At 43.0% G+C, this 25,863-nt stretch overlaps 1 protein-coding gene across 1 annotated transcript in view; it reads right to left on the reverse strand.

The window, feature by feature from the left end:
- Positions 1-25,863, reverse strand: part of COLEC12 (collectin subfamily member 12) — a 192,872-nt gene that overhangs the window by 25,376 nt on the left and 141,633 nt on the right. The window contains exons 3-5 of the mRNA XM_032859803.1: positions 19,347-19,469; positions 11,914-12,012; positions 9,699-10,745 (exon numbers count right to left, since the gene is read on the reverse strand). Of these exons, the coding sequence (XP_032715694.1) occupies positions 9,699-10,745; positions 11,914-12,012; positions 19,347-19,469 (1,269 nt within the window). The remainder of the gene's footprint in view (positions 1-9,698; positions 10,746-11,913; positions 12,013-19,346; positions 19,470-25,863) is intronic.

Here is a 25,863-nt window from a genome sequence, read left to right on the forward strand (position 1 = left end):
AACTCACTGACCTCTGCCCCCCAGTTCCTGTTGGCGCTTCTCAGTCATCAGCTCTCCTGGTCCTTATCTCCTCGTCAGATGGTCCCCCTTTCTCTGGGATGTCTTGCCAGCACCTGCAACCTGGCGTGTCTAAAACGGACCTTATCCTCACTTTATCGTTACACCTTTCATGACATCATCACAACCATCTCTTCCGTCACTCATCACGACCCAGTGTGGGTGCTAACCTCTTAACTGCTCTTCCTACCTTTGATTCCTCTCCCTTCACTCTACTCTGCATCTTTCCCACATTTGTCTTCCTTACTCTGATCTGATCTCCACTTGCTCTAGAACATTCAGCCCCCGCTACTTGGTCACCCAGTGTTAAATCAAGGCTTTCATGACCTGGTCTAGCATGTGTTTACTCCATCCTCCTCTGCCCTTCTGCAGCTCAGCTCTTAGAATTTCCTCTGCCCACATTCATCTGGAAAATGGTCCGCCTACCATACAGTCCTCCCAGGTGGAAGTGCTTCCTCTTTCATCTTTTAGTTCTTGTTTGTTCTTTGAAGGCAATTCCCCAACTAGCAGCTAGCAATGTCTCATGCACATTTTTCAGACAGGATTTACCAAATGAATGTGCGTCACAGATCCAAAGACCTAGCGCACTAATGCCAACATTTTGGGTCCCAGGAGAGACCAAAGGGAGAGGTTTCTGGGGGAAAATGGCCTGGTATCCCTCACCTTATTCTAAGAAGCATAGCTCCACTCAGTCTATGTCTCAGGATGACCCTGGCTGCTGCTATGAAATGACCCTGGGGAGACTGGTCTTTCTTGACTCTACTCACATTTAAGAATTGATCCAATGGTCTCTGCATCTACAATCCGAGGGTTTTTTTGTTTTTTGTTTTTTTTCTTTTTTAAACTGAGGAGGCTCATTAAGTGTATTAGTAAAAATAAGGAAGGTGGATTTTCACTGCCAAATCTATCTCCTGTGAAAAAGGATCTTAGTCCCTTTGTGTAGTTGAGAAACAACGTCCTAGAGATTAACAGTGGGAAGGTGGCATATGCATTCCTACATAATGGTTGGTGCATTATGGAAGTTCTAGTGGAACAATACTGACAACAGGCCAAAAAAACAAAACAAAACAAAACCCCACAACAAAATTCTAATTTGTTAGAATAATAGCAAAAATAAAAGTACCTTTTCTTCATACCTATTTCTGTTTAATGTTCTATGTTCAGCCTTATGGAATCTAAATAATGGAGAAGGTCTGTTGAGAAATTCAAGGGCTTTAGAGATTCTTTATCCTTATTCCTTTTATGGGTTTTGCCAACAATCAGTGTTTCTCAATGGCTCACAACTGGGTTTGTTACTATACTTGCAGGTGATGGGAAAGGAATTTACCTGTGTGCTTGGAACAGAGACTGTTCAGGGGTCTGTCTACCTGATGGGACAGACCAATGTGACAGGGAGTTCTGTTTCTCCCAGAACACCTTCCACTGGTTTCTGACAGACCTCCAAAGACACATAGTTCTCTCTTACTCTCCTGATATGAATCTGAGACCTACCTCACCTAGGATGACCGCTTTTCATTAATCTTATTTCTTTCTGGGGTTGGGTAGTTTATGGCATTTAGCTATTTCCCTCTGAAGTGCTGCTCAAATGTCCCCACTCACTCCACACAAAAGTACTGGCTTATTTTAAGAACGGCACCAACCATGGATCCCACAGTCAGTGCAACGTATCGGCAGATGCTAACTTCTAGATCTTGGGGAAGAAAGAAAAAGATGTCAAAAGATGATGCAAGTTGTTGCCTTTGATAAATCTTACTTGTGAGGCATTTACCAGCTGGATGAGCATAAAAATGGATTTTTTTTTTTTTTTTGCATGAAGCACTACATCAATCACAAATCAGTTATCTGACTCTCTTAATTAGTTTGAATACTCATCACTGTGGATAACATCCTGGCAAGCACCGTGTTACTGACTTCTTCATCCACAGCTGCCCCGGCCTTGGGAAAATCGTCACGGTGCTAGAGCAGGAAGCTGGCCTTCCAATGCTGGGCTAAATAAAAACGTATTCTATGTGTCCCCATATGTAAGAGGATTCAGTCATTAATACTTACATATTCAGTAAGACCATACTTTGCTCATTAAGACCTAGACGTTTCCTACTTATTTCTTTTTAAAAATTACTGAGAAAAAAGAGCTAAAGCCACTTGAAAAGCCAGTACTGGACACCCAGAAAAACAGATTATTAATGCCCATAAAACAGATTATTAACGGGTATATCTTCCTCTAGGACACAGGACGGTAGTATCGCTTGTTAGCATCTGGATGATCCCAGACTTTAAGGTCTTACATGCACCTTTTATTGGGCAGCTGTTGAAGTGAAAATAAAATGAAATAAAAGACAAGCCACCCCTAGTGCCTTAAAACAGTGAGATAAATAACACAAGAGTATTTCTAAGCATGCGTAGTAATGACTTGTCCTCAGAGTTGAGAATGTGTTAGCTCCCAGGTGGAGGCATGTGTGATGGCCCTCTCAGAAGCAAATTTGAGAGTTTCTTTCAAGGCCAAGTGAGTGGCTCTCTGGCTCTGGTTCTGACATGCCAGGATATGCACTGAGGTACTGGCAAAGCCAGCCCAAGCTCCCGAAATGTCTGAGTCTGACTTAGACCAGGCCAGGGAGCAGCCCATATTTCGCTGCCTGCAAGGCCTCCTCCCCGTGTTCCCCACCCTCCAGAGCAGGGAGACTGAGACACCTGAATCCTCCAAACAAGCAGTTAGAAGGACAGATGATTTTAAATCGTTGCACCATTTCTGCTTTAGACACTAAACTGTGGACCTTGGGGAGGGCCCAGCCCTGTGTCCTACCCCTGAGATAAGTTTCCAATTTATTTGCCAACAAAACAGAAAGTAGAGAAACCGCTTTAATTCTTACTGCTGTCCAAAATTTTGGAGACTTGATTTTAGAACCTCTAGCGGTAAGGTTGGAAGCTAGAGAAAACTAGTAACATAATCGGAGACATTTTACTTCATTTAAAAAAAATCTAGGAAAAAAATATATGTTTATAAAAAATAAAATTAAAAAAAATCTAAATCAAACATTTACTAAATACCTACATTATGAAAAAGTCATCCTGTTTCACTGAAGTACTTTCAAAGCCCTTATATCACTAGGAAATGGACAGGATATTATTTGGCAATCATTTTGAAAATTAATTCAATTCTTAACCTCATGTTTAAGATAGCCTTCTGGAAATCCCCAGAGGCTCCTTCTCCACAAACACACCCTTGTCCGCAGGGTATATTTAAACCGCTATTTCTCACCCACTGGCAACAGTCCACTTCTTTGCCTTCCAGTGCCTGCTCTGAAGGGTCCTCAGACAAATGGTTTTGTTTGAGGAAGCGTGGCAAGAGTGGACGGGGTTGGCAGTGAGAGAAACTGAGGCCTCCTGCCTGATCCTTTCGGCCCTCCTAGGTATCTGTTAAGATGCAGCTCAAATGTCAATCTCTTATTTAACCTCTACCAATTGCTCTCCTGAAAATAAAGTCTCCCACATTTCAACTTCCCAACATGCCGTCTGTTCTCTTTCGTTATCACACGGTAGCAGGGTGTCATGTGGAAGCATGGCTTTGGGAACTAGAAAGATCCAATGTTAGTACTGACAATTTACTAGCTCCTTGACCTTGGAAAAGTTACTCGGGCTCTCTGTGCCGTGGTTCCCAGCCCTGCAAATGGAGACTGGTAATTCCAACCTTAAAGAGCTGTAACAATGAAAGCAGACCCCTGAACCCAGGGCTCGGCAGTATGCCTGGCATATTGAAAACACGGGACTGAAAAATGAGTTGAAGCTTGCTGTCAGCAGCACCTGAGTCTGATTCCTCTCCAGGGCTGGGCCGCAGGCTACCAGCAGTAAGCACTGTTAGACCCAAATCGAAGTTGACCTGCTTCTGTACAATTTTATTCCTTGGGCACAGAAGCTGTTGTCTTCCACTGTGATGTAGCGGCTGGGGCTGCAGGAGAGGGGAAATCTTGCAGAGGTGCTGAACTTACACTTGGGTATGAATATTAGCCCACTACCTGCTAGGCACTGCACTAAAATCTTATTTACATTATCTCCTTAAGTTCTCGTCACTTGAAAGGGTAGATGCAGACGAGGATGAGGAACTTGGTATTTGTGTCTGGGTCTGTCCCATTCCAGAATTCTTGTTCTCACTTACTGAATCTGATGCCTCTCTCAGAAGAGCAGAGGAAGGGGGCCCTCTGCCTGGGCTAGGAGGGGCAACTTCACATTCTCTGCATTATGCATTATGACATATGAAGTCCTTCATATACATAATGAGCACAAAAGTATTTATATTATTTGTAACAAAAAATAAGGCTTTCTTAGTAAGGTTTGTTTTGTTTTGTTGGTTTACAGATACAGAGATAACTGTTCCTGGGATTCAACATGGAGTTTAATGTCTATTTCCATGTTATCACCTAGCTTAGTGCAAGCCGTCAACTTCCGCTTCTATTTTGCAATGAGGCCAGTGTCTCCTGTGAGCCATCCCGTAGGCATGAGGGTTCATGAAGTGCGAGTCAAAAGGATGTCCCAGAAAGCATGAGAGCACTCTGAACCTTGCAGAGGCAAGGCCAGCATAATCCAAAGTGAATCCAATCCTGGCTCCCTCCTGCTTTGTCCCATCTCTCCCTCCTCCTCGGGGAAGAGATCTGCTTGGAGGAAAAGGAGAGAGGGAGCAAAGAAGTGCACTGGGAAATGGAGCCCTGCCCCCAGTCTCTTGTTCTCTGGGAACACCTCATGGATAATCCTGTTCTGTAGGAAGTTGAACAGATGGAACAGAAAGGGGGCAACTAGAGATGTTTCTGAGGTCAATTCACAAAAAGCACAGGTAATGAAAAGACCAAGGATAAAAGTTATACGGGAAGGCAAATGAGAAAAGGAAAATACCATTCAGAAGCCAGGATCTCCAGTGTTTTAGAAACACAGAGTCAGAAACCTCCTCCTCAAAGACATGTTCCTCTTAATATGTCTAAACGGGCCTCTCTTCCTGAACCTCCCCAGTCTGTCCTTCCACCTACTTGCTCAAGCTAAAAACCGAGGAGACATTCTGCTCCTCTCTTTCCCTCACCCTCCACTATCGATCCACCACCAGCCTTGTCCAATCACATACATCAGCCCCTGACCCTGTGTTCCATTTCTGTCCACACCCCTCCACAAGCACCCCTACAACACACAGCCTTGGCTGCTCCTCTGGGCTAAGAACACGTTGGGTAGGAAACTCCAGGGTCCTGAGCACCAAATGGGGGTCAAGAACAGGTTGATGTGAGCTCTGAATACTCCTATCCCCTTCCATCTGTAGGTTCCTCCCCTTGGGGAGCATAGCTGGATAAAGCCAGACAGGGTCCTGATGGCCAGGGAAGGACAAGCCTGCCCTTGGTTCTGCCTACAACACTCCTCCTGAGGAAGGAGAAATGAGGAGACCCATTTCTCTTACCTCCAAGTCACTCATAACTGGCCCAAAGCCCTGCACTGGACCCCTGTTGCCCTGCTTGCTCCCCTGTAATCTATCCTTCTCCCACCTCACTCCCCTCCCCACACCCAGAATGACCTTTTAAAAATATAAATCAGATCATGTCCCCACCATGCCGCACTTAGAATGAAATCCCAGCTCCCTGCACTCACAGACTGTGGGACACCTAAGGACTGGGAAGAAGGGCATGCACTTTTGGTGATCCAAGATGGGGTTAACAGCATGGGCCTTGGCACCAGAAAGCCTGGGCTCAGATCCTGTTTAGCTGCTACCATCTCTGTGAATTTGAGCAAGTTCCTTAAACACCGCTCCAAACCTTAGTTTCATCTATAAACTGGTGATGATCTTGTAAGTACCATCTTACTTGGGATGCCTAGGTGGCTCAGTCGGTTAAGCATCTGACTCTTGATTTTGGCTTAGGTCATGATCTCAGTGTTGTGAGACTGAGCTCCACGGTGGGCTCCGTGCTGGGCATGAAGCCTGCTTCGGATTCTCTCTCTCCCTTGCCTTTCCCCAAACCCCTCCCTGCCCCTGGCTCACACACAATCTCTAAAAAAAGAAAGAATATAAATAAGTACCTGTCTTACAGAGTTTGAGTCAAGTGCTCAGTGCATTCACACTCAATATTAGTGAATAAAAACAATCATACTAGTGGAAACATTACCTAATTGAAAGCCAGGGTCTGAATCTTCAGTTAAAAAGCTTTTTGTACACTTCCTTAGCTGCCAAGCAACACTGTCTACACACTAAATATGTTAGAAGTTTACTTGTAGAAGGCAAGCTAGCAACTGGATGGAATAATAAAACTGTAAAACTTATAGGTAGAAAATATCCAGAGTACTGCAACAGGATTCTCTAAGGTTTCACAGTGCCAACAGAAATTGAGAAAGCTCTTATTTTATGTGGTTGCGCAACTACTGATATCTGCCCTCCTTCTGAATTTAGGTTGAGAAAGAATAGGAAAAAACTAAAGCAATCACTGAAGAACTTTCTGATCATCTGAAAGCCTGCCCCTTATTCAGAGTATGACTCGTACCCACAATGTCTGTCTCCTCTGGAGCTGGGACACCAATATTGCTCAGGGAAGCCATTGTATTTACAGGCAACACCAATTTTTATAAGGAACATCACATAAAACCAAAATTTGTTTTCTATTCATGAATACCCACTAGTCCTGTTTCACCCTCCCCAGATGTCACATGAAATTTCTTCCATATGATAGTCTTTTTTTTTTTTAAGATTATTTATTTATTCATTTGACAGACGGAGATCACAAGTAGGCAGAGAGAGAGAGGAGGAAGCAGGCTCCCTGCTGAGCAGGGAGCCCGATGCGGGGCTCCATCCCAGGACCCTGGGATCATGACCTGAGCCAAAAGCAGAGGCTTTAACCCACTGAGCCACCCAGGCGCCCCCCACGTGATAGTCTTTAAATACCTGTAGATAGCTGCCTTGTCTCCACTAAAGCAGTGTCTCCTACAGGTTAATGTTCCCGGGTCTTGCAATCCTTCCCCAACCACATCTAGACTCCATAATCCTGGGTGTATTTTTCTTGAGCATGCTGGTCTGTCAATGACCCTTTGAAAGAGGTCCCTCAAAGTACACACTATCCTGCAGGGGTAGTCTTGCCATACTGAACAGAGTAAGGTATCACCTCCTATCATTTTCATTGATATAATCAAAGATCACATTAGATTCACTGCCAGACACAGTGACTTGCTTACAGTCGATTAAAACCACCATGCTTTTCATACACATGCTCTTCCATCAACATCTGTCTGTCCGGCCTTTTCCAACCTCAAGCAGGATTTTACATGTATTCCCTATCTCTTCCATTTTGTTGGCACCTCTTAACTATTCTAGCCTCTCCAGGTCATTCTGGATTATGATTCTAGCATCCATGGGCTAGTATATGTAGTTTCACGTCACACAAGTAGTGGATTATCAGGTTATCTATATCCTCATGCTAGTCACTGACAAAGCTGTTGAATGGGGCTCTGCCATCTGCCATCCAGACCTGCTGCCAGCCCCCCAGGGGCTCATTGAACTGCCATTCTTTATGTACATACTGTGGAAGACATACCCTAGGGTCACCCCCAATGACTCATGCCCTTGTATCATCTCTTCCCCTTGAGTGTGCAACCTGTGACTTGCTTCTAACCAATAGAACATGGCAAAGGTGATGGCATGTCACTCCCTTGACTTCCATTAGATGAGATTACATTACATAACACTGTCTCAGCAGACTAGAATGAGAGACTCCCCTGCCAGTTTTGAAGAAGCTGCGGTGTGGTTGGATGGTCACATGGCAAGGGGCTACAGGTGACCTCTAGCCCAGTACCCCTTCTTGCCCACAAAAGACCCCAAGAACCTCAGTCTCACATTTGCAAGGACATGAATACTGTCAGGCACCCAAGGGAGCACAGAAACGGAATTTCCCCAGTCAAGCCTCTGATGAAACCTCAGCCCCTCAATGACAGGGTATCCTGCTTTGGGGCAGAGGCCCCAAGCCTTACCCAGACACCTGATCTACAGATACTGTGAGATAAGAAATGGGTATTGTCTCTTGCTGCTGAGTTTGTACTTTGTTACATAGCATAGAAAACCAACATCACTAATAAATTCACCCAACTGCGATGTAATTCAGCACCTACTTTCTCCATCTTGTTCTTGACAGCATCAATGACAAATGTCTTGGTAAAATCCAGGTACGCTATTTTTTTATTCTTCTAGGTTTTTTAAAATTTTATTTACTTATTTGAGAGAGAATGAGTGAGAGAGAGCATGAGAGAGTAGAAGATCAGAGGGAGAAGCAGACTCCCCAAAGAGCTGGGAGCCCGATGTGGGACTCGATCCTAGAAGTCCGGGATCATGACCTGAGCTGAAGGCAGTCGCTCAACCAGCTGAGCCACCTAGGCACCCTTATTCTTCTAGTTTAAACAATCTAATAACTCTATTAATGTACAGAAATAAGATTAGGTTCACCTGCCTTCTTCTTAGTGATCTCACTCTGATGACTGCTGCTTTCCCAAAAGCTAACAAATTATCCTCTTAACAACCTCTTTTCAGGCTTGAAGACCAATTCCCCATTCTACACAGTATGTCTATGCATATTTCCTCTTTTTGAAAATCAGGATTTCTTTGCTTACAGGCAATCTCCTGATACTCTAAAATTCTCCTGATTTTAAGCTACCTGAGGGGAAAGACCATCTGGGCCTCTCTGCATGCCCCAGAGTGCTTAGTACATCATCTTTCACATAGTACTTTCAACATAAAAGCAGTGAAAATAGTTCATGACTGAAAAATGTTATTAATATATGGCTGCCACAAATCTTCAGAAGGAGAGTTAATTTGACCCAAGAATTTTCAATTTACGTGGGTGACCTGGATCAGAGTAAAACTCAGATTTTATATGCAGGTCACATTCTTTCTGTCTTCTGTGGCTTTACAGTTACTGTGATGGCCAACCATCCCTCTGCTTATGACACTTAGAAACGGGAATCCCTGTGACCTAAACAAATTAATCCTACTTTCAAAGGAGCCCGATTTATAATGACATTGAAAGAGCAAGGCACTGAGAAAGTCCAAATTCAGCAAATAGTTAATGGACTGCCTTTGAGTGCTATCCACAAAGTCACAGTTAAAACTCTTTTCAAGATGTGGAGCTTAATCTACCTGCCCCTTGAGTGTGGGTTGGACTTAATGACATTTTTAAAGAGCAGAATATGGTGGAAGTGATAGTATGTGACTTCTGAAGCTAGGTCATAAAAGGCATGTGGCTTTTTCTTGTGCTTTCTCTTGGATCACCTACTTGGCAGTCAGCCAGCTGCCATACTGTGAGAACACTCAAGCAACTTCACATTGCCAGAATCGAAAATCTCTTGCCAACAGCCAGTAGGGAACTGATGCCTCCTACCAAGAGCCATGTGCATGAGTTATCTTGGAAGGAGGTCCTCAGTCCCAGTTAAGAGTTCAAGATGACTGCAGCCCTGGCCAATATCTTGACACAACCTTACAAGAGATACTGAGCCAGAATCACCAAGCTAAGCCACTCCTGAATTCCTGATCCACACAAACTTGAGATGGCAAATGTTCACTGTTTTTAAGTTGCTGACTTTTAGGGTAATTTGTTATATATCAATCAGTAACTAAAACGAATACATTCAGAATTTTCACTTACCTTGTAGTATTGTAAAGTTCTTGATGAGCTGACCATGCTTGGAGTCTACCAGCTTCATTTCTTCCATAATCACTGATAAGTTGGCTACTTCAGTGTCTAACCTTGACCTCATCATATCTTGCTGCATCCTGAGAGAAACAGAATCCAAACGGATGTTGGCTAGTGTGTTATTCAAGGAGGTCAGATCATCTGTGTGTTTGGTCAGTGTATCAGTGCACGTGGTCCTGACTTCATTCAGATTGCTGGTCAGCGTCCGCAGGTAGTGGGCAGTGTAACTGATGTTGCTAATGATGTTCACTATATCCGTCTCAAAGAGCTGGAAGCGTTCCTCCAGCTGGCTGAACTTGATGGCCGTCCTGTTCTCCGCGTCCTTGTGTACGTCCTGCAGGTCTTTCAGGTTCTGCTCGTTGGCTTGGGAGGCTGTGGTGATGTTGTCCATCTGCCCCGTGAATGAATTGAGCTGGCTGTTCATATCCTCCAGGGTGTCATTGTTAGCTTTGGCCAAGGCAGAGTTATTGGCAGCCAGTGTCTGTAAGTTCTGCACTTTCTCTTTCAGCCAATCAGTGTCCTTCTTGGCTTGAAGGAAAACCTGCTGCAGATTTTGGAAGTCATTCTTGATTCGCTGGATGGCCTGGCTCGTATCATCCACAGACCGCTGCAGATTGGTGATGAGGTTCCTCTGCTGCACCTGGGTCAGGTTCAGGTTGTTGAGGTTCATAACGACCACGTTATGAGAGTACATTTGGCTCTGCAGGTTGCCCTGCAGCACGCTGGTGTCTTGCTGCAGATTTGTGACATATCCATTATACGCCTGGAGGGTTTTGTTCACAGTGGTGATGAGGAAAGAGTTATTCTCCAAAGTTTCTTTCAGTTGACTCTGCCTGTCCACCAGGGCATCCCCACTTGCCTGTAACTTCTCCAGAGTGTCTTTGTTCTTGCTGGTTTTCTCTGTGATTTCACGCAGCTGCTGACGAAGATCCAGTATGTCTGATCTGAAGGTAGAGAGTTCTGAGTTGGTGCTCATAGCTTTCTTCCCAGTTTGGTCCCCTGGAGTAAGACATATTTATTACTTAGATTGGTGGTATGGAGAAATGCTCAGGTGGGGTCAAAGATCCCAAAGAGGGGCACCTTGGTGGCTCAGTCATTAAGCTTCTGCCTTCAGGTAAGGTCACGATCCTGCAGTCCTGGGATCAAGTCCCACATCAGGCTCCCTGCTCAGCGGGAAGCCTGATTCTCCCTCTCCCACTCTGCCTGTGTGTTGCCCCTCTCTCTCTCTTTCTGTCAAATAAATAAATAAAATCTTAAAAAAAAAAAAACAAAAACCAAAAAAACAACCATAAAGATCCAAAAGACACTTAACTAGTATGAACTGTGTGTCAGATATAAAATTTGTGGTCTATGCAGAGTGTTTTGCATTAGTAAAACCCATGTATCTATTCAAAGTGGGTTCTGGGAAATTGGTGAGGGTGCTAACTTCCTAAGCACTTTTCTCAAAGAAGGAGGGGGATTTTATCAGATTTTAGAGCACTGGGCAGGGTGTCAAGAAGGAAATAACTTACTATTTATTAAATTTACCATTAATCCCTTCCTAAAAAATGAAAATAAAAATCAAAGTATAGAAATAAGTTGGAATCTTTTAATTTTTTAAATTGATTTCTGTAGCTCTTCTATGCAGTTTAGAATATTTCAAGTACGAATTTACTGAACATTTTATAAAGGATATTTTTTTGTTTTTTTTTCTCTTATTTTTTATTGAGATGAAAATTATAGCATATACACAAATTTTAAACTTTAAAAATTACCCTAGGTTCACATTTCAACTGTTCTTCTTCCTGGTTAAGTCACCATTTTCTCCTGTATAAATTAAGGAGGACAATACCAATATCCACCTTGCAAATACTTCGAAACTTTCTCTGCAGGTTTACTCTAAAGAGCTTTTACTAAAATCTATGTGTGGTCCTTTTTGATCAGGATTGATCTTCAGATTTTAATTGGCACACAGAGTGGTTTTTTGAAGAACTCCAAAATTGCTCCTTAAGGTTAAAATGTAGAAGCCTTTAAATAAAATCATGAGGAAAGACTCAACACACAACACAAAAATTTAACATCCTTCTGGATGAATATGAATTTACAACAGTATGGTTCTAAATAGCAACGGTCATTTAACATGGAATTAGAGGATTCAGTTTAACGGTTCATTCTTGTTGCAGATTACCTAATTTTTTCAGGTCGCTTTCCACTGCTGTAAGCTTGTCATCATAGGTCTGGCGAGATGTCTCCATGCCACCTGTAACATTGTCCATTTTTTCTACAACTAAGATTTAAGAATTAAGGATTAGTACACACACATGCTCACATTTTATTTTTCAGTTTTGATGAAAAAAACATTTCATTAGCGAATAAAGGAAAAGATTGAAACAAAAAGAGTATAAATGAAATCAAATATGGGGGAAAAGCGATTCTTTTAGAAAAATAACTTACTCGTTACAAAACCCCGTGGTAGGTTATTTGGTTGAGAATTGTGTGTTTTAAAGATTTATTTATTTGACAGAGATCACAAGTAGGAAGAGAAGCATACGGGGGGGGGGGGCGGGGGGGCGGGGGGTGTGGAGGCAGCTTCCCGCTGAGCAGAGAGCCCGATGTGGGGCTTGATCCCAGGACCCTGTGATCATGAATCCAAGCCGAAGGCAGAGGCTTTAACCCACTGAGCCACCCAGGCGCCCTGAGAATTGTATGTTCTTAACTGTTCTTAGGATTCTGTAATGCCTTGGATGTGTTAGATGTTGTCTGGAGCTCAGCTTTAATTTTTATGTATTATATAAGTCCTCAATCTGTATTATTTTCTAAAGTGTTTTTCACAGATGGAGGTATAACACTGTGATCATTTACAAAGTTTTATCACTCATCACACTCCCTACCATTCCTGGAAGATGGTATACATTTGTCTGGAAGAAAAGTCTGAGAAAAGTCTGTAGTAAAGAATACCTAGCTACTTCTATAAATAGTCTTTGTAGAAGGAAGGGAAAGAAAGTCAAGCGCATTTGCCACTCTCTTTCATGAGGCCTTGAAAAAGTCTACTTCTCAGTGACAAGCCAATCTGTCCTTCGTCATTTCCCAAGAAGATCCCTACATAGATTTCCAATTATTCATGAAGAAGACTTTTTTTTTTTTTTTAAGCATTTTCTTGATTGTACATGAAAGGGAAAGAGTTAGTGACACGGTGTTAAGTATCAACTTCTGCTCTTATTTGTTCTCAGACGGCAGCTCTTTATGGTTGTGAATACAAGTTTCTAAAATATTGCATAAGAGTGTGTTTCTCCAGAAGTGACTCCTGCGACATTCAACCTCTAGCAACTCGAGATCAAGTCTGTCTTGGTATCAATGGCTTTCTGAAAAGAAGGACTTCATTTTTTTTTTTTTTGAAGCATGAATATATTTTGTATATTAATTGTAAGGTAACGGAGCCAATTTATTTTTATTCTTCAAGTGTTCCACCCGTGTGTGATTGTATGAGAAGATTCTCCTGGCTCCTTAAAGGAAGCAGAGGTATGCTCCCATGGGTCTGTATGACCCAAAGTGAACCAGCCCTGTGGCTTCTAGCACCTTCTCTGGGGAAGCTTGTCCTGCTGTCCCCCTCAAGCTTCTAGAGTGTGGCTATAATGAAATGGGTGCAAGGCACCAAATGCTCTTTCACACCCAAGCGCTTCCAAGTGCTCTTCTTTCTACCTAAAATGTTCTTCCCTGGGATCATCGCCCGGTTAAGCCCTACTTGCTCTTCGAGACTCAGCTCATCACCTTCTATGGGAAATCTTTGCTGCGGTGCATCTTTCAGAAATTCTCTTGGCAAGCAGTCCTTTCTCTGCCATAGGACTTACTTCGCTGTGTGGTCCTGGCTTGTTTACTATTAGATCCTTTAAGGCAGGAAAATTTGCATTCAGTTTGATCTGTAGCTCTTAGTGTGGCACTTAGTAGGTGTTCAACACATATTTGTTTATTATGCTATTTACTTAAATCGGTGAGAGTCTGCCCCCTGGCTACTGAGGCCTGTGAAAAACTGGCTGAGCTAGAGGTCCTGCAAACAGACATACAAATCAGCCCTCCCCACCCCCACACCACAAGAAGAACAACAGCCAGCTGAATTATGACTCCTTTTTTTTTTTGAAAGTGACTATATAGACAAGAGGGGTATTGTTATAATAATCTGTATCTTAGGACTGTTAGACAGGCATGCATATTTGTAAATCCCCCCAAACTCTGAGGAACACAATGTTTCATCTGTAATTTTGCAAAGTTAAACTTTAAAAAAAAAAAAGCATAAAATGTTGATGAGTTAAGATTCAGTTTTGATTCTCAAATCAAAACACATGGCTCAGTCTGTCCTCAAACCACACACAGTATCTTAAGTCCTGCCCATTTTTTCCCGGAAGCCGAAGAAACTTCTAAATATGCTGACAGGCAGTCATTTTCTACCCTCTCTAATTTTCCTTCCATTTTAGTTTTTAAAAACACAGAACTGTCATGGACAGAGAATTCAGGTTTGTGTAAAGGCAATAAATACATTTGTTAAAAACAGAATGAAAATCTGTTCGATTTCTCTTTGGTGCAACGATGAAGCTATTGGCCTTGGCCACAGGGGCTAATGATCTGGTTACATGCATTGGGGCATGTGTGTCTGCATTTTAAAAATAGGATCTGGGTCTAAAGCTGCAAACTTCAGGGCTGCAAAGTTGGCAGCTTGCTACTGCATAAAATATACCAGGCTGATGGGCATCCAGAACCAACACTTGCTGTAACAGCACACAGCATTTTTGTTGGTTTTTACTCTTAACCTATCAGCACAAGTTGTCAATCAGGAAAACAGTGACAGAGCCATCCTCCCTTACCCTAGAAACTCCCAGTCTATTGATGCAGACCTCGGTTTGTAGATCCTTCTGATGTGAGAAAGATGAACATCAAACGGAAGAATTCCTAGCAGCCTGTTTTTTCATGGGCTCCCCTTTATTCTCTCTTTTTTTTATTGTGTTATGTTAGTCACCATACCGTACATCATTAGTTTTTGATGTAGTGCTCCATGATTCACTGTTCGCGTGTGACACCCAGTGCTCCATGCCATCGGTGCCCTCCTTAATACCCACCACCAGGCTCACCCATCCCCCACACCCCTTAGCAACTGTCTCGTCAGTTTTTCTTCAGAACATTACTGCTTCGGAAATCATACCCAGGGAGTTGGCCCTCTTCGAGTACCAAAAGCCTAATCCTCGTGGATAATCTGACAATCATACCTTTTCTATAAAAGCCTTTTGGCCTGGGCCATGAACCTCTTTCTCCCTTGTCATGATTCCACCCATCCTTCAGGGTCCACTCCACTCTCACCACCCCAATGTGCTAAGCCTTCCCTGACAATTGGGTTTTATATCACATCAATAATAACAGCAATAACAGCCTCTGTTTACCAAGTGCCTACTCTTTGAGAGGTGCACTGCACCATCACCAAAGTTAATCCTTAAAACTGCTGTTTTACAGATGAAGAAATTGAGACTCAGAGATGTTCAGTAACTTGCCCAGGGTTATACAGTTTATAAAGGACCAAGTGAGATGGCAGGCCAGGAAATCTAATTCCAAAATGAATGCTTTCTCTAGAATTCCACATTACCTCGTATTTAGTACTTCTTTTTCCTCAATATGGTTACCTCCCATGAGAGACATAGTTCACGCTCCAGGCCCTGAGGACAAGGAACAAGGGCAGGGCGAAGAGCTCCTTCCTGGCTCACGCGTGTCTGTCCCAGACGACGGTGCTGAGGGGGGAAACACGCCCCTGCGTGGGTACCTGGGACTTCCGGGAACACCAGCTGCACTGCCCTGGAATGCAATCAAGGCATTTCCACCTTGAATGCTATTTCGGGTCTCACTACAAAAGTACAGAAGATCTGGCTGTCGGGTGTTACGCTGGCTTCTCACAGGAGCCCCCCAGTGTGACTTGATGCCCATGTGGAAAGCCTATTGAACCAGCTGTCTCTGCTACTTTAGCAGAGCTTAGCAGCAAGGTAGACATTCAATGACTAGGAATGTTGAGTTAAAGGAGATTTGTCTTGAGAAAGATTCAGATTTTTTCCTTCTCTATCCTAATTCTCTTGAGATGGATGCCTGCTGATTTTCCTGTTCCGGAATGTTCTGGAGGAAACATGACCCGCTGAACTTAGGAGATGGCGTCTGCCATGGTAGCTCCATGACGGAAGGAAAAGAGCCCAAGGCAGAGAATGCCCCGAGCTGGAATTATCCAAGAACATAGTTTCTGTACAGCAGCTGATGAGCCTCTGGGGTCATAGTCACTGTACAGCCCTGTGGGGGTGACTCAGCAGTTCCCTGCCTTATGCAGCAAATTCTCCAGAAGGAACTTCAGTTATATCCTAACTCGTGGTTGTGTAAGTGACATAAAAGGAGAAGTCAAAAACTGTTCTGAGGAAAACAGTACGGAGTTGCCTTTGCCAACTCTCATACATAAAGCACTTTCTATTGTACTTCCTAACTTCTCCTTCAGAGAAAGATCTCCTTTGAATATTCTTTTTCTTCTTTCTTTTTTGAAATGGAAAGAGTTTTCTAGACTTCAAAGGGAGACGTGGGAAAGGAGAACCAGGTCTTATCTTTCTGCCTCTTCCCTTGTGGGGTTGCTAGACTCTTATCAGCAAGAAAGAAGATCTGCTGTACAAGAGAAAACACATCTGGGAAATACCCACATTTTAGTTCATTCAGACTATGTTTGGGAACCCAAACTGCATGTGGTTATTATTTTGTATGTGTTAGTAGATGCTTGAGGGATGGGAGCCCCTTCAGGAGGGAAAAGGAGTAAGACCATCTCCTTGCATCCACCCGTACTTGCTCCCTCAGCACCTCCCTGCTTCATCCTGGGTGGATTACACCCGCAGATAGCAGGCCATGCTGATCTTTAGGATTTTAGACTTCCTGGTAGGGCTCTGAGTGGTAGCAATGCCTTAAATGCAGAATGGTTTACACTCCCTGGGCACTGACTTATTGTCTTTACAGAAGTCAGCCCTGATCTACAATCCATCCATCCATCCATCCATCCATCCATCCTCCCTCTCATTAATTTATCCAGTAACTTTAACTGGTGCCTAATAAGTACCATGAGCCTAGGTGCTAGTGGGAGATATGACAAACTAAAGATAGGAGTCTCTTGTTTTCATGGAGCTTAGAGTTTGGGTGGTGAGACAGACAAGCCCACTGGCCATCATGATTGAGTATGACAGGGGCTAAGTGTAAATAAGGGAATGCTTTGGGAACAAACAGGAGGGCCTAACTCAGCCTTCGGGGCTTCTTATGGGATAAATGTCTGAGACATGAAAGGAAAGGAGTCCTTTTAGGTGGAGAGCAGAAAAAAAGTGTTCTCAGCAAATGGACCAGCATGTGCACAAGATGCCAGAGCTGAGATGGGCTTTCCAATGTCATAAAAATGGAGGAAATATCTGGAATAACTTTAAAAACAAACAAAGGGGGAAAAACCCCTCTCCTTTGGAACTTCTATACAATTCTAAAGGCACAAAGATTCTAGATCTTATTTCTCTGCAGAGAGAAAAGTTATAAAATACCATATGGTAATATGCTCTTCAAACCTTTGTCAACTTTCTTCCAGTAGTTGTTTGCTTTCATGATATCACACAGTACTGAGCCCTAAAGGTACTTATTAAATGGCTATTTGATCTCAAGATTCTCCTTTATCTGGGTTTTCTGGGAAACGTGAAGTAAGTAGTGTTCTAAATAACCTGGTAAAGGAGGAGAGCCAGTCTGACTCACCCAGGACATAACAGACCCTCCCTTTCCCCACTAGACTCCCTCCCCCACCCCTTGTCCTGCCTTGCCACAATTTAATAACCTTTTTTTTTTTTAAGATTTTATTTATTTATTTGAGAGAGAGGCAGTGAGAGAGAACATGAGCGAGGAGAAGGTCAGAGGGAGAAGCGGACTCCCCATGGAGCTGGGAGCCCGATGCGGGACTCGATTCCGGGACTCCGGGATCATGACCTGAGCCGAAGGCAGTCGTCCAACCAACTGAGCCACCCAGGCGTCCCATTAATAACCTTTCTTAATGCTTACTTTGTTATTCTTAGGTTGGATTAACTAATCACAAATGTATAAAATGACATGGTAAGTTTCTAGATTTCCACTGCTCAAATTCATCAGTCAACACCCTACAGGATGCACACAATTTTCCATGCATCTGGCCTCAGAGATGGGACTTTCAAGCTTCAACTATACTAAGTATTTTTAACATTTTGCCATTCTACTGGCCACAGCTGTATAAATGCCGTTATGAAGAAGCAAGAAACAGAAATATGGCCACTATCTACTAGAACCAACTACTGGACAGGTTCAATGACATCATCTTTGCTCATTCCAAACTCCTTGAAAAGTGGTATTACTGTCATTATAAGAAATAGGAAACTCAAAGAGGTTGTGATTCATACCCAGGTTACACAGCCATGTGGAGGACTTAGCATGATGCCCAGCATGTCAGCAAACACTTAATAAACTCTCACAATTGTTTTACAAATAGAGGAATCAAGAGTTAGCTTGGACCATCTGGCTGCAAAGCCCATTCTCATTTTAATACATGGGGTTTCCTCAGGAAGCCTCTAGACACTTGGAGAGAGGAAAGAGGAGTGATAGGTTGGAGGGAATTCACTTCTCTCCCCAGGGAGGAGTGTCTATGAGCCAAGAAACAGAGAAGGGAATATGTGGGAATTCTCCACTGTTAACCTGTCAGTTCTGAGGGAAGGCAGCCAGGATAGCTGCTGAGTGAAGGTTTTGAAGATCAGCAGCCCTCATGCCTGCCTCTTGCTGAAACCAGACAACACATCTGTGTCATGTATCTTTGATGGGAAGGCTTCCATGGCTGTTTTCTATAAAAAGGTTTATGCAGCCCGTGATTCTGAATCATGACACCTTCTACCTGTGGTGTCTGGAAAGGGTGTGGTGGTGGGCGGGGGAGGGGAAGAAGGAAACCCATTTTGTCTGCAAGTCTGAAGGATTTAAGTAAAAATCTTCCACTGACCTTAAACCAGACATACTGAAAGAATACCTAACATCCCATAATTTATTATTGGGGTGGCGGTGCTCCCTCTATGTTTTACTTCTACAGGGCAATATTTTTACGGAGCTATATAAACAACAGTGGTCACGGTAAATGTGCTGAAGAGGGAAAAAAAGGAAACTAGCTGCCCAGTCCCTGGGGTGAAGTAAGTCGTATCTCTGGAGATCTTGTGTTTGGCTTACCCTCTGTCAGTATAATTTTCCTGTGTGCTGACTCCAGGGTTTCCACAGGACCTCTTAGAGATAAGATGAAAAAAGATTGAGGAAGAGGGTGGAGCTAGAAACAGGTAGGAAAACACAACAATGAGGAAAAAGCTTTATAACTCATAGAGGACCTTTAGGATTGTGGAAATGCGTCAAAAGGACTCAGATCCCACAACTACAGAAAGCGCAAGACACAAAGTTTACGTTGTTGCTTACTTTTACATTTGAGTTGTATTAATGACATACTTCATACTTGCAAACATGGTTTTTTTTTTTTTTCATGTTTAAATTAATAAAGGGAAATGTGCCATTTGGAAAGAAAAAGGAGAGAGTACTTACCTTTGTATCCCAAAATGGCTACTGTGATTGTTAGCAAGGCACACAAAATGTATAATAATATGATAGAAAACTTCAGTGCCCAGTTATTTTTACATTTGGTACACTGCGTTCCTTCCTGAATACCTGTAAGAGAAGTCAAATTTTAATAACAGTAACCAGAGATATCATTTCAAAAAGTATCTTTCTGCATGTTGCCTCGAATACTATGATGAAGACTCATTTTTCCATATGCCTTCCCATAGGATGAGTGGTATTTTAAACATACCATTTTAGCAACATAAGCACTTTATTTTTATTTTTTTTTTAAGATTTTATTTATTTATTTATTTGACAGACAGAGATCACAAGTAGGCAGAGAGGCAGGCAGAGAGAGAGGAAGAGAAGCAGGCCTCCTGCTGAGCAGAGAGCCTGATGCTGGGCTCGATCCCAGGACCTTGGGATCATGACCTGAGCCGAAAGCAATGGCTTTAACCCACTGAGCCACCCAGGCGCCCCGCAACATAAGCACTTTAAATATCACCATTATGATGTTGTAGTTTAATGTCGCTGTATTTAATAATGACTTGGAAATAGCATGTAACTTTGTGTCAGAATAATTTCATATCCATTATCACTAGCATTTCAATAAAAATCTCTACATGATCAAAGATTTTAAACACCCAAATTGACTTGTTTCAGCTCTTATTGGATCTATAGCAATTCAAACACAACCAACCAGAAAAACTGTGGACTGTCCCTTGATGTCTGTTTCAGCGGTGTGCTTGAGCTAGTTCCTACTGGCTTACAAGAGCCAACTGTTACATTTGTAGGAATTTGGGGAGCTGGTTGTCAAATTGTTGGAAACCTAAAATCAGTCCCGGAGGGAGTATTTATACCATGGAAATGGGCGACCACCACATATTGTGACCACCCCCCATACACATTGTTTTACCATGCCCCTGGCTGCAATGCTCTATAACCTATAGCAGAAAATATAGGTAATTTTATGATTAAAATGCTCAGTATATAACCATTTTTGGATATCATATGTATATAGAAAACAGACACTGACCCTTACTTAAATTATCACAGTGATTTGAATAACAATTAGGAAACTAAAAAAAAGGACATTTTTGATGAGAAGAGGTAAATTTTGACTGCTCACTATTCAATTTTTTGAAAAACATTCTAGCCTAAGTGGTAAACCACTATCACTTCTGCAAGCGACTCCAGAAACTAACCTATAAAAAGGGAACTTTCCGTCACACTGATTAGAAACACAGAAGACAGAGACTGTGGACATTTTAATGTGAAAATCACATTGTAAGGAATATCGGGAGATCCCTTATTTTCCTATGTACATTTTACTAATAGCGTCTCACAGGAGCAACAGCACATAAAGGACTGATCTCCTATAATTGTGCTCAATAACTTTTGAAGGGTAAGTCGTGAGGATTAAGCCACAGCGAAAGATCCCCCCTTTCAGTTTATAATTTTACGCATGGTGCCCTTCTTCTGTGAAAAGAGTTCTTCAGCTGTGTTTAATGCAATATGATGAGAGAAACAGCAAAGAACAATGACTCCAATTTAATTTTCAGGGTTTAACCAATCTCTCTGGTGTTCTGAGCTACAAACTCAAGGGGAGGGGGGGTCATTCCATCTGTTCCATGACTTAGAGCAGTGGTTCTCAAACTCTGGGATGCATCAGACTTGTCAGAACACAGCCTCTCTACCTCAAGAGGTCTGGGAAGGTGCCTGAGAATTTGGATTTCTAACAAGTTCCCAGGGGATGTGGACATTGCTGGTCTGGCCACCATGCTTGAGAACAGTGCTTCTCAAACTGCAACGTGCTTACAAAACGCACTGTAAAATGCAAATTTCTGATTTAGTAGGTCTGAGGCAGAAGCTAAGATTCTGTATTTCTCCCAAGGTCCAGAAGATGCCTAATTAGAGAAACACATTTTGAAGAGCTAAAGCTTATTGAGAAGATGGTCATTCTGGATCAACCTTTGGTTAGCCAACACCCTGAAGGTAAAGTTGTAAAATCTGACTCAAACAGACCAAGAGTAAATCAACTTCTCTGGATCGGTTTTCCCATTTCTTTTACTCCATTTCCTTTCCGTCCTCCTTTAATTGCCCTTTGGATGTCTCAGTACCACCTCCCTATGCAATATCATCCCCACCAAACCAGAACTCCAACTTCCACCCTAAATACCACCATTATCCCAATCCCCCACACCAAGACACCTTCGAGTTTTCTTTTCTATTCTTTAATTCACTCAGTTGCCAGGCCCTGCTAATCTTCCCCATGAGACATTTTTATCACAGTCATCTCCTCTGTAGGTTAATCTGGTCCTGCCTATGCTCTAAGAGATTCTGAGCCAAGTGCTTTCCATATGGCCTCTTTATTCACAAGCACCCTTCAAGGAGGCATGGCAGTGATAGCTGCAATGATATCCCACAGACACCATAGGCAGGATTCAAACTCGGGTCTGACTGACTTTTAGCACCATGCTCTCTCTGCTCTGCCAAGGTGACTCTCTCTGGTTATCCCTTCCTTTCTACTTCACTACCATGGTCCTCAGTGAGACCTTTTCATCTCAGTGGGAGCTTCGTCTTCCACTCCCACTGGAATCCAGCCTTACCCTGTACTCAGATACTGCTATCCTCACAACAGTGCCAAAGAGAAAAAAAAAAAAACAACACTTTAACAACTCCTCCTTAAATAATGACCACACACACACACACACCCATCAGCTCTTAGACTCTCTATAATCCGGCAGCTTAAAATGAAACAAAGACCCCTTACATCAGTCAGAGTGAAACTATTTTTGGAACTGGGATTGGGGGGGGGGAGTATAAGTAGACCCACAAGCATGCCACATCCCCTGTCCAGAACCCAGAAACTTGCTTTGGTGGCAACGGTAAGCACAGAAGGATGATAGACACAGCAACGTTGGACTGAACTCCCTTGGAAAAGACTGGCTGACGCTTTTGTGTTTGATTGGGGGGGGGGGCGGGGGCGTTACCTTCCTTTTGGATTTTAGGACGGTAGGTGGGTGAATTCTTTATGTCTCTCTAGGGCGATTTCTTGCATTCCATTAGAAGAGCCTCAGAAGATTTGGTCACAGGGGAGGTTAGGGTAGATAAGAGAATCTCGGGTGAGAAAGCTGCTTGGAGGTCATCTGGTCAAGTGTCATTGTGTTATTGATGGGGAAAGTGAGGTCAGTGAGGCAAAGCAAATCCAAAGCCACGCGTCTGCCCTCTTAGGGTGAAGGTCCTTCCCTCCCACTCTGCCATGTGTGCTGCTGTTGGGTTTGCGGCTGGACCTCCTGGGCATGTGGTCTTCATGCAGATTGCTCACGGACAGTTGTCACTGGTTCATATTCTGAAGAGCAGGGTCACTTCCTCGAGATGCGCCTTTCTCGCTGCTGACTGTATCAAGCATTTAATCAATATCAGATGGCACCGCCTGGCCTCCCTTTCCACTTGACACACGTTCTGTGTCTTGTTTCTTCTCTCCCCAGAGACTTATTTTTAATAAGAATTCTGTTTTATCTTTCCCTCTCTGCCCTCCGCTGGGAGGACATCTGGCCAAACATACAGATGCCTACTACAAAGAGACCCTGCTGGCTCATGAAGCTGGGGGACCCCCTCCTCCGTGAACCTAGATGGTCACAAAAAAACATTCGAGAGAGATATCCCCCTGTTCCCCGCCTTTGTACTGTTTGTTTTCTCAGCATTACTTTCCAGAGACTGGGGGCTTTGTTCCTGTGGGCCGGCCTGGGTGGGGTGGTGGGAAGGGCAAGGGAATCAACCTGCAGGCTGCTGCAGATAAGACATTCTCGCTCAGGAAGTGGAGCAGTCTTGCCCCTTACCGGGAGATTCACATATCAAAAATCCTGGCCCAAATAGCACATTTGCAATTCAGCACACCACAGACGGAACGTGCCTGAAGGATCCCTGCTTCTGCATTGGTTATCCCTCTCAAACTCTCTCCCATTGAACTTGAATCTTGGCTCATGTTTTAAATGTATTTTCCAGTGTCCAAGTATTTATTATGCAAAAAAAAAAAAAAAAAAAAGGAAAAAGAAAGTCTGGGGGCCCAGTGAAATCAGAATCACTCCAGTTAACTCCTTGGGTATTCCACGGAAGTTCAGAATAGGCTGACAATTCGGTCCCCAGGGCTCAAACTCTGGATTCCTCGGGTTGCCCTGTTTCCAATAACACATGTTTAGAGTAAGAAGAGTGGGGGCCGGGTGGGGCCGCCGATCAGGGGGCAGCGGTTAGCTGGTTGGAGAGAATAATTGAAATACTGCAGGAATGACAGTGCAAAGGGCCAGAAGAATTCACCAGCAGAGAATTTCTTTCTGCTGTGGTTCTCCATAAAAAGCCCTCCCAAGTGCTGCGGTCCAGGCTCCAATCCAGTCTGTTTTTCCAATCTTTTTGGAGAACAGAAGTGTCTCCTTCCTTCGCTATCGTATTTTTCGGCCATCACCCAAGGATCGCTTGTCTTTTGATATGGACTCATGCTGATCCGTCCCCTTTCCTGTCAGGGGAAGCCTGGCACGGTGGGCAAGTGTGGGACACTCCTGGTCTGTCTGAATTATCACAAATGTCTACAGAGCTCAGTGGTGTTGCCGTAAAGATCATGTTACTGGAGAGAAGCTTCAAAAAGCTGGTGGGTTGCAAAATCCAGAAAACCACAGGTTTTGATCTGAGATTTGCAGTGACCTTTTCATGTGGTTTTTTTATAGTTATTAATCTATTGCCTGGTGGCATCTATTCCCATAAGCCCACAAGAATGATTTGGCTCTAACAGTAAAACTGATGATTCAAATAAATTCCTATAATTAAAATGCCCTTAAAGGCAACAACATAGTAAGAGTTAACAACCTGGTTAGTTATTTAGATGTTATGTAATATCACTAGAACAAAAGTTAAATACATAAAATACTTTAACCCACAAATAATTAATTTTTCCTTATTATAAAGGCCATTTACTAAATGACAGAATATGGATTTAGTTAGCAACAATTTTTTTTTATTAATCAGCAATTTAGTTGCCCAAATATTAATCTCAGCCGTGGACACCTCATTAGGTCAAGTTTCCTAAACGATGTGGAGAAGTATGAAAACAGAAGCAGGACAAGACCCGGGAATGAAATAACTTTCTGCACAAAATAAATGAGGCCTCTAGCATCCCTGTATTCATAAAAGTGCCCTCAAACCAGAAAAATTATTTGGAAGAGAGTTTTAGGAGTCTGAAATCTTCAGCACTCATTCTGAGCTTATATTAATAACTTGCACAGTCAACAAGGGTATAGTTTTTTTCATTAAAACATTTATATATGTCAGTCAGTTCTGGTTTGATATTTAATGTTCAAAGAAGAGTATATAGTATTTGTTTACAATTTATCATTTATACCCTGCCTACTAAAAAGAATTATAGGCAAAAGCCAGATACAATGAGCCACTCAGAACATACATACAGAGTCTCCCAGAATATATAGTGTCTCAACAGAACACCATTATTTTTGGTTTTTATAAGAAGAAATCCTTTATTATATGAACTGTACACAAATGCTTTCAATTCTGAGGGAAGGAATCCTTGCTCCTCGGGGAGCTCAAGCATCACATCTCCAACAGTTGTCTCTCCTCGCTGGCCCCCTTCCTCTTGGCTCTATTCCTATTCATTTTATTCTAGGGACACAGCATGAACTGTCAACAATCCTGATGATACATTTCAGCAGCTCTGACGGCTTCATTATCTGGTACTACCAAACAATGTCCTTCTGTGATTAGGCACTGAGTCTTTTAACGGAAAGGACTTACGAAAATGCAGTTCCAGCTCGGAGCATCAGAGTCTGGTGTATAAGTGAGCTGGACACGGACACTGCGCAGGTATTTGGAGGAAGGCCACCGGACGTTTGCTTAGTGGGCGGGAGTCTGCCATCGCGCCGTGAATGCAAAAGGTACTGCTGGGGATGGCTGCTGGTCCTGAGGCCCTGAGAGGTGCCAGGCATCTTCTCCTGGTTACTTACAATGTCTTCAACGATTCTGCAAAGTAGGAAAGCTGGCCCTAATTTTATAGAGTTTAGGAATGTGCCCGTGAAAGAGGTTGACTCTCCAAGCCAGTAAGTGTCTGAGCTATAAGATGAACTTGGGGTTATCACATGCTGCTTCTCCAAGCTTACTGAATTCCAGAAGTGGAACGCAAAACAAAGCAAGATTAAGGATGCCTAACAAGATAAACCCTAGAAAGCTGACAGGTTAGACTTCTAGAAGTATTCTGTCAAAATAAAGGGGTGCAGAAACATCTTTCCAAACATTAATAGAAGATGCCTTTCTCAGAAATGAGCAGTAAAATTCAGTCTCCAGTAAGTTAACTATTACAGGCCTGGGGCTTCTATAGGCTGTAATTTCTGAATATTCTGTGGTGACATACTGAGCAGCAAGTTAATTCCACCCTAAATAAATGCTCATTATCTCTGTTAGAGGTCAGGATTGTCTTGGAGGTTGGCTGGTAAGGTCTCTT

This window comes from Lontra canadensis, unplaced genomic scaffold, assembly GCF_010015895.1.
Source record: "Lontra canadensis isolate GAN:19392208 unplaced genomic scaffold, GSC_riverotter_1.0 scaffold17, whole genome shotgun sequence".
Taxonomy (NCBI): Eukaryota; Metazoa; Chordata; class Mammalia; order Carnivora; family Mustelidae; genus Lontra; species Lontra canadensis.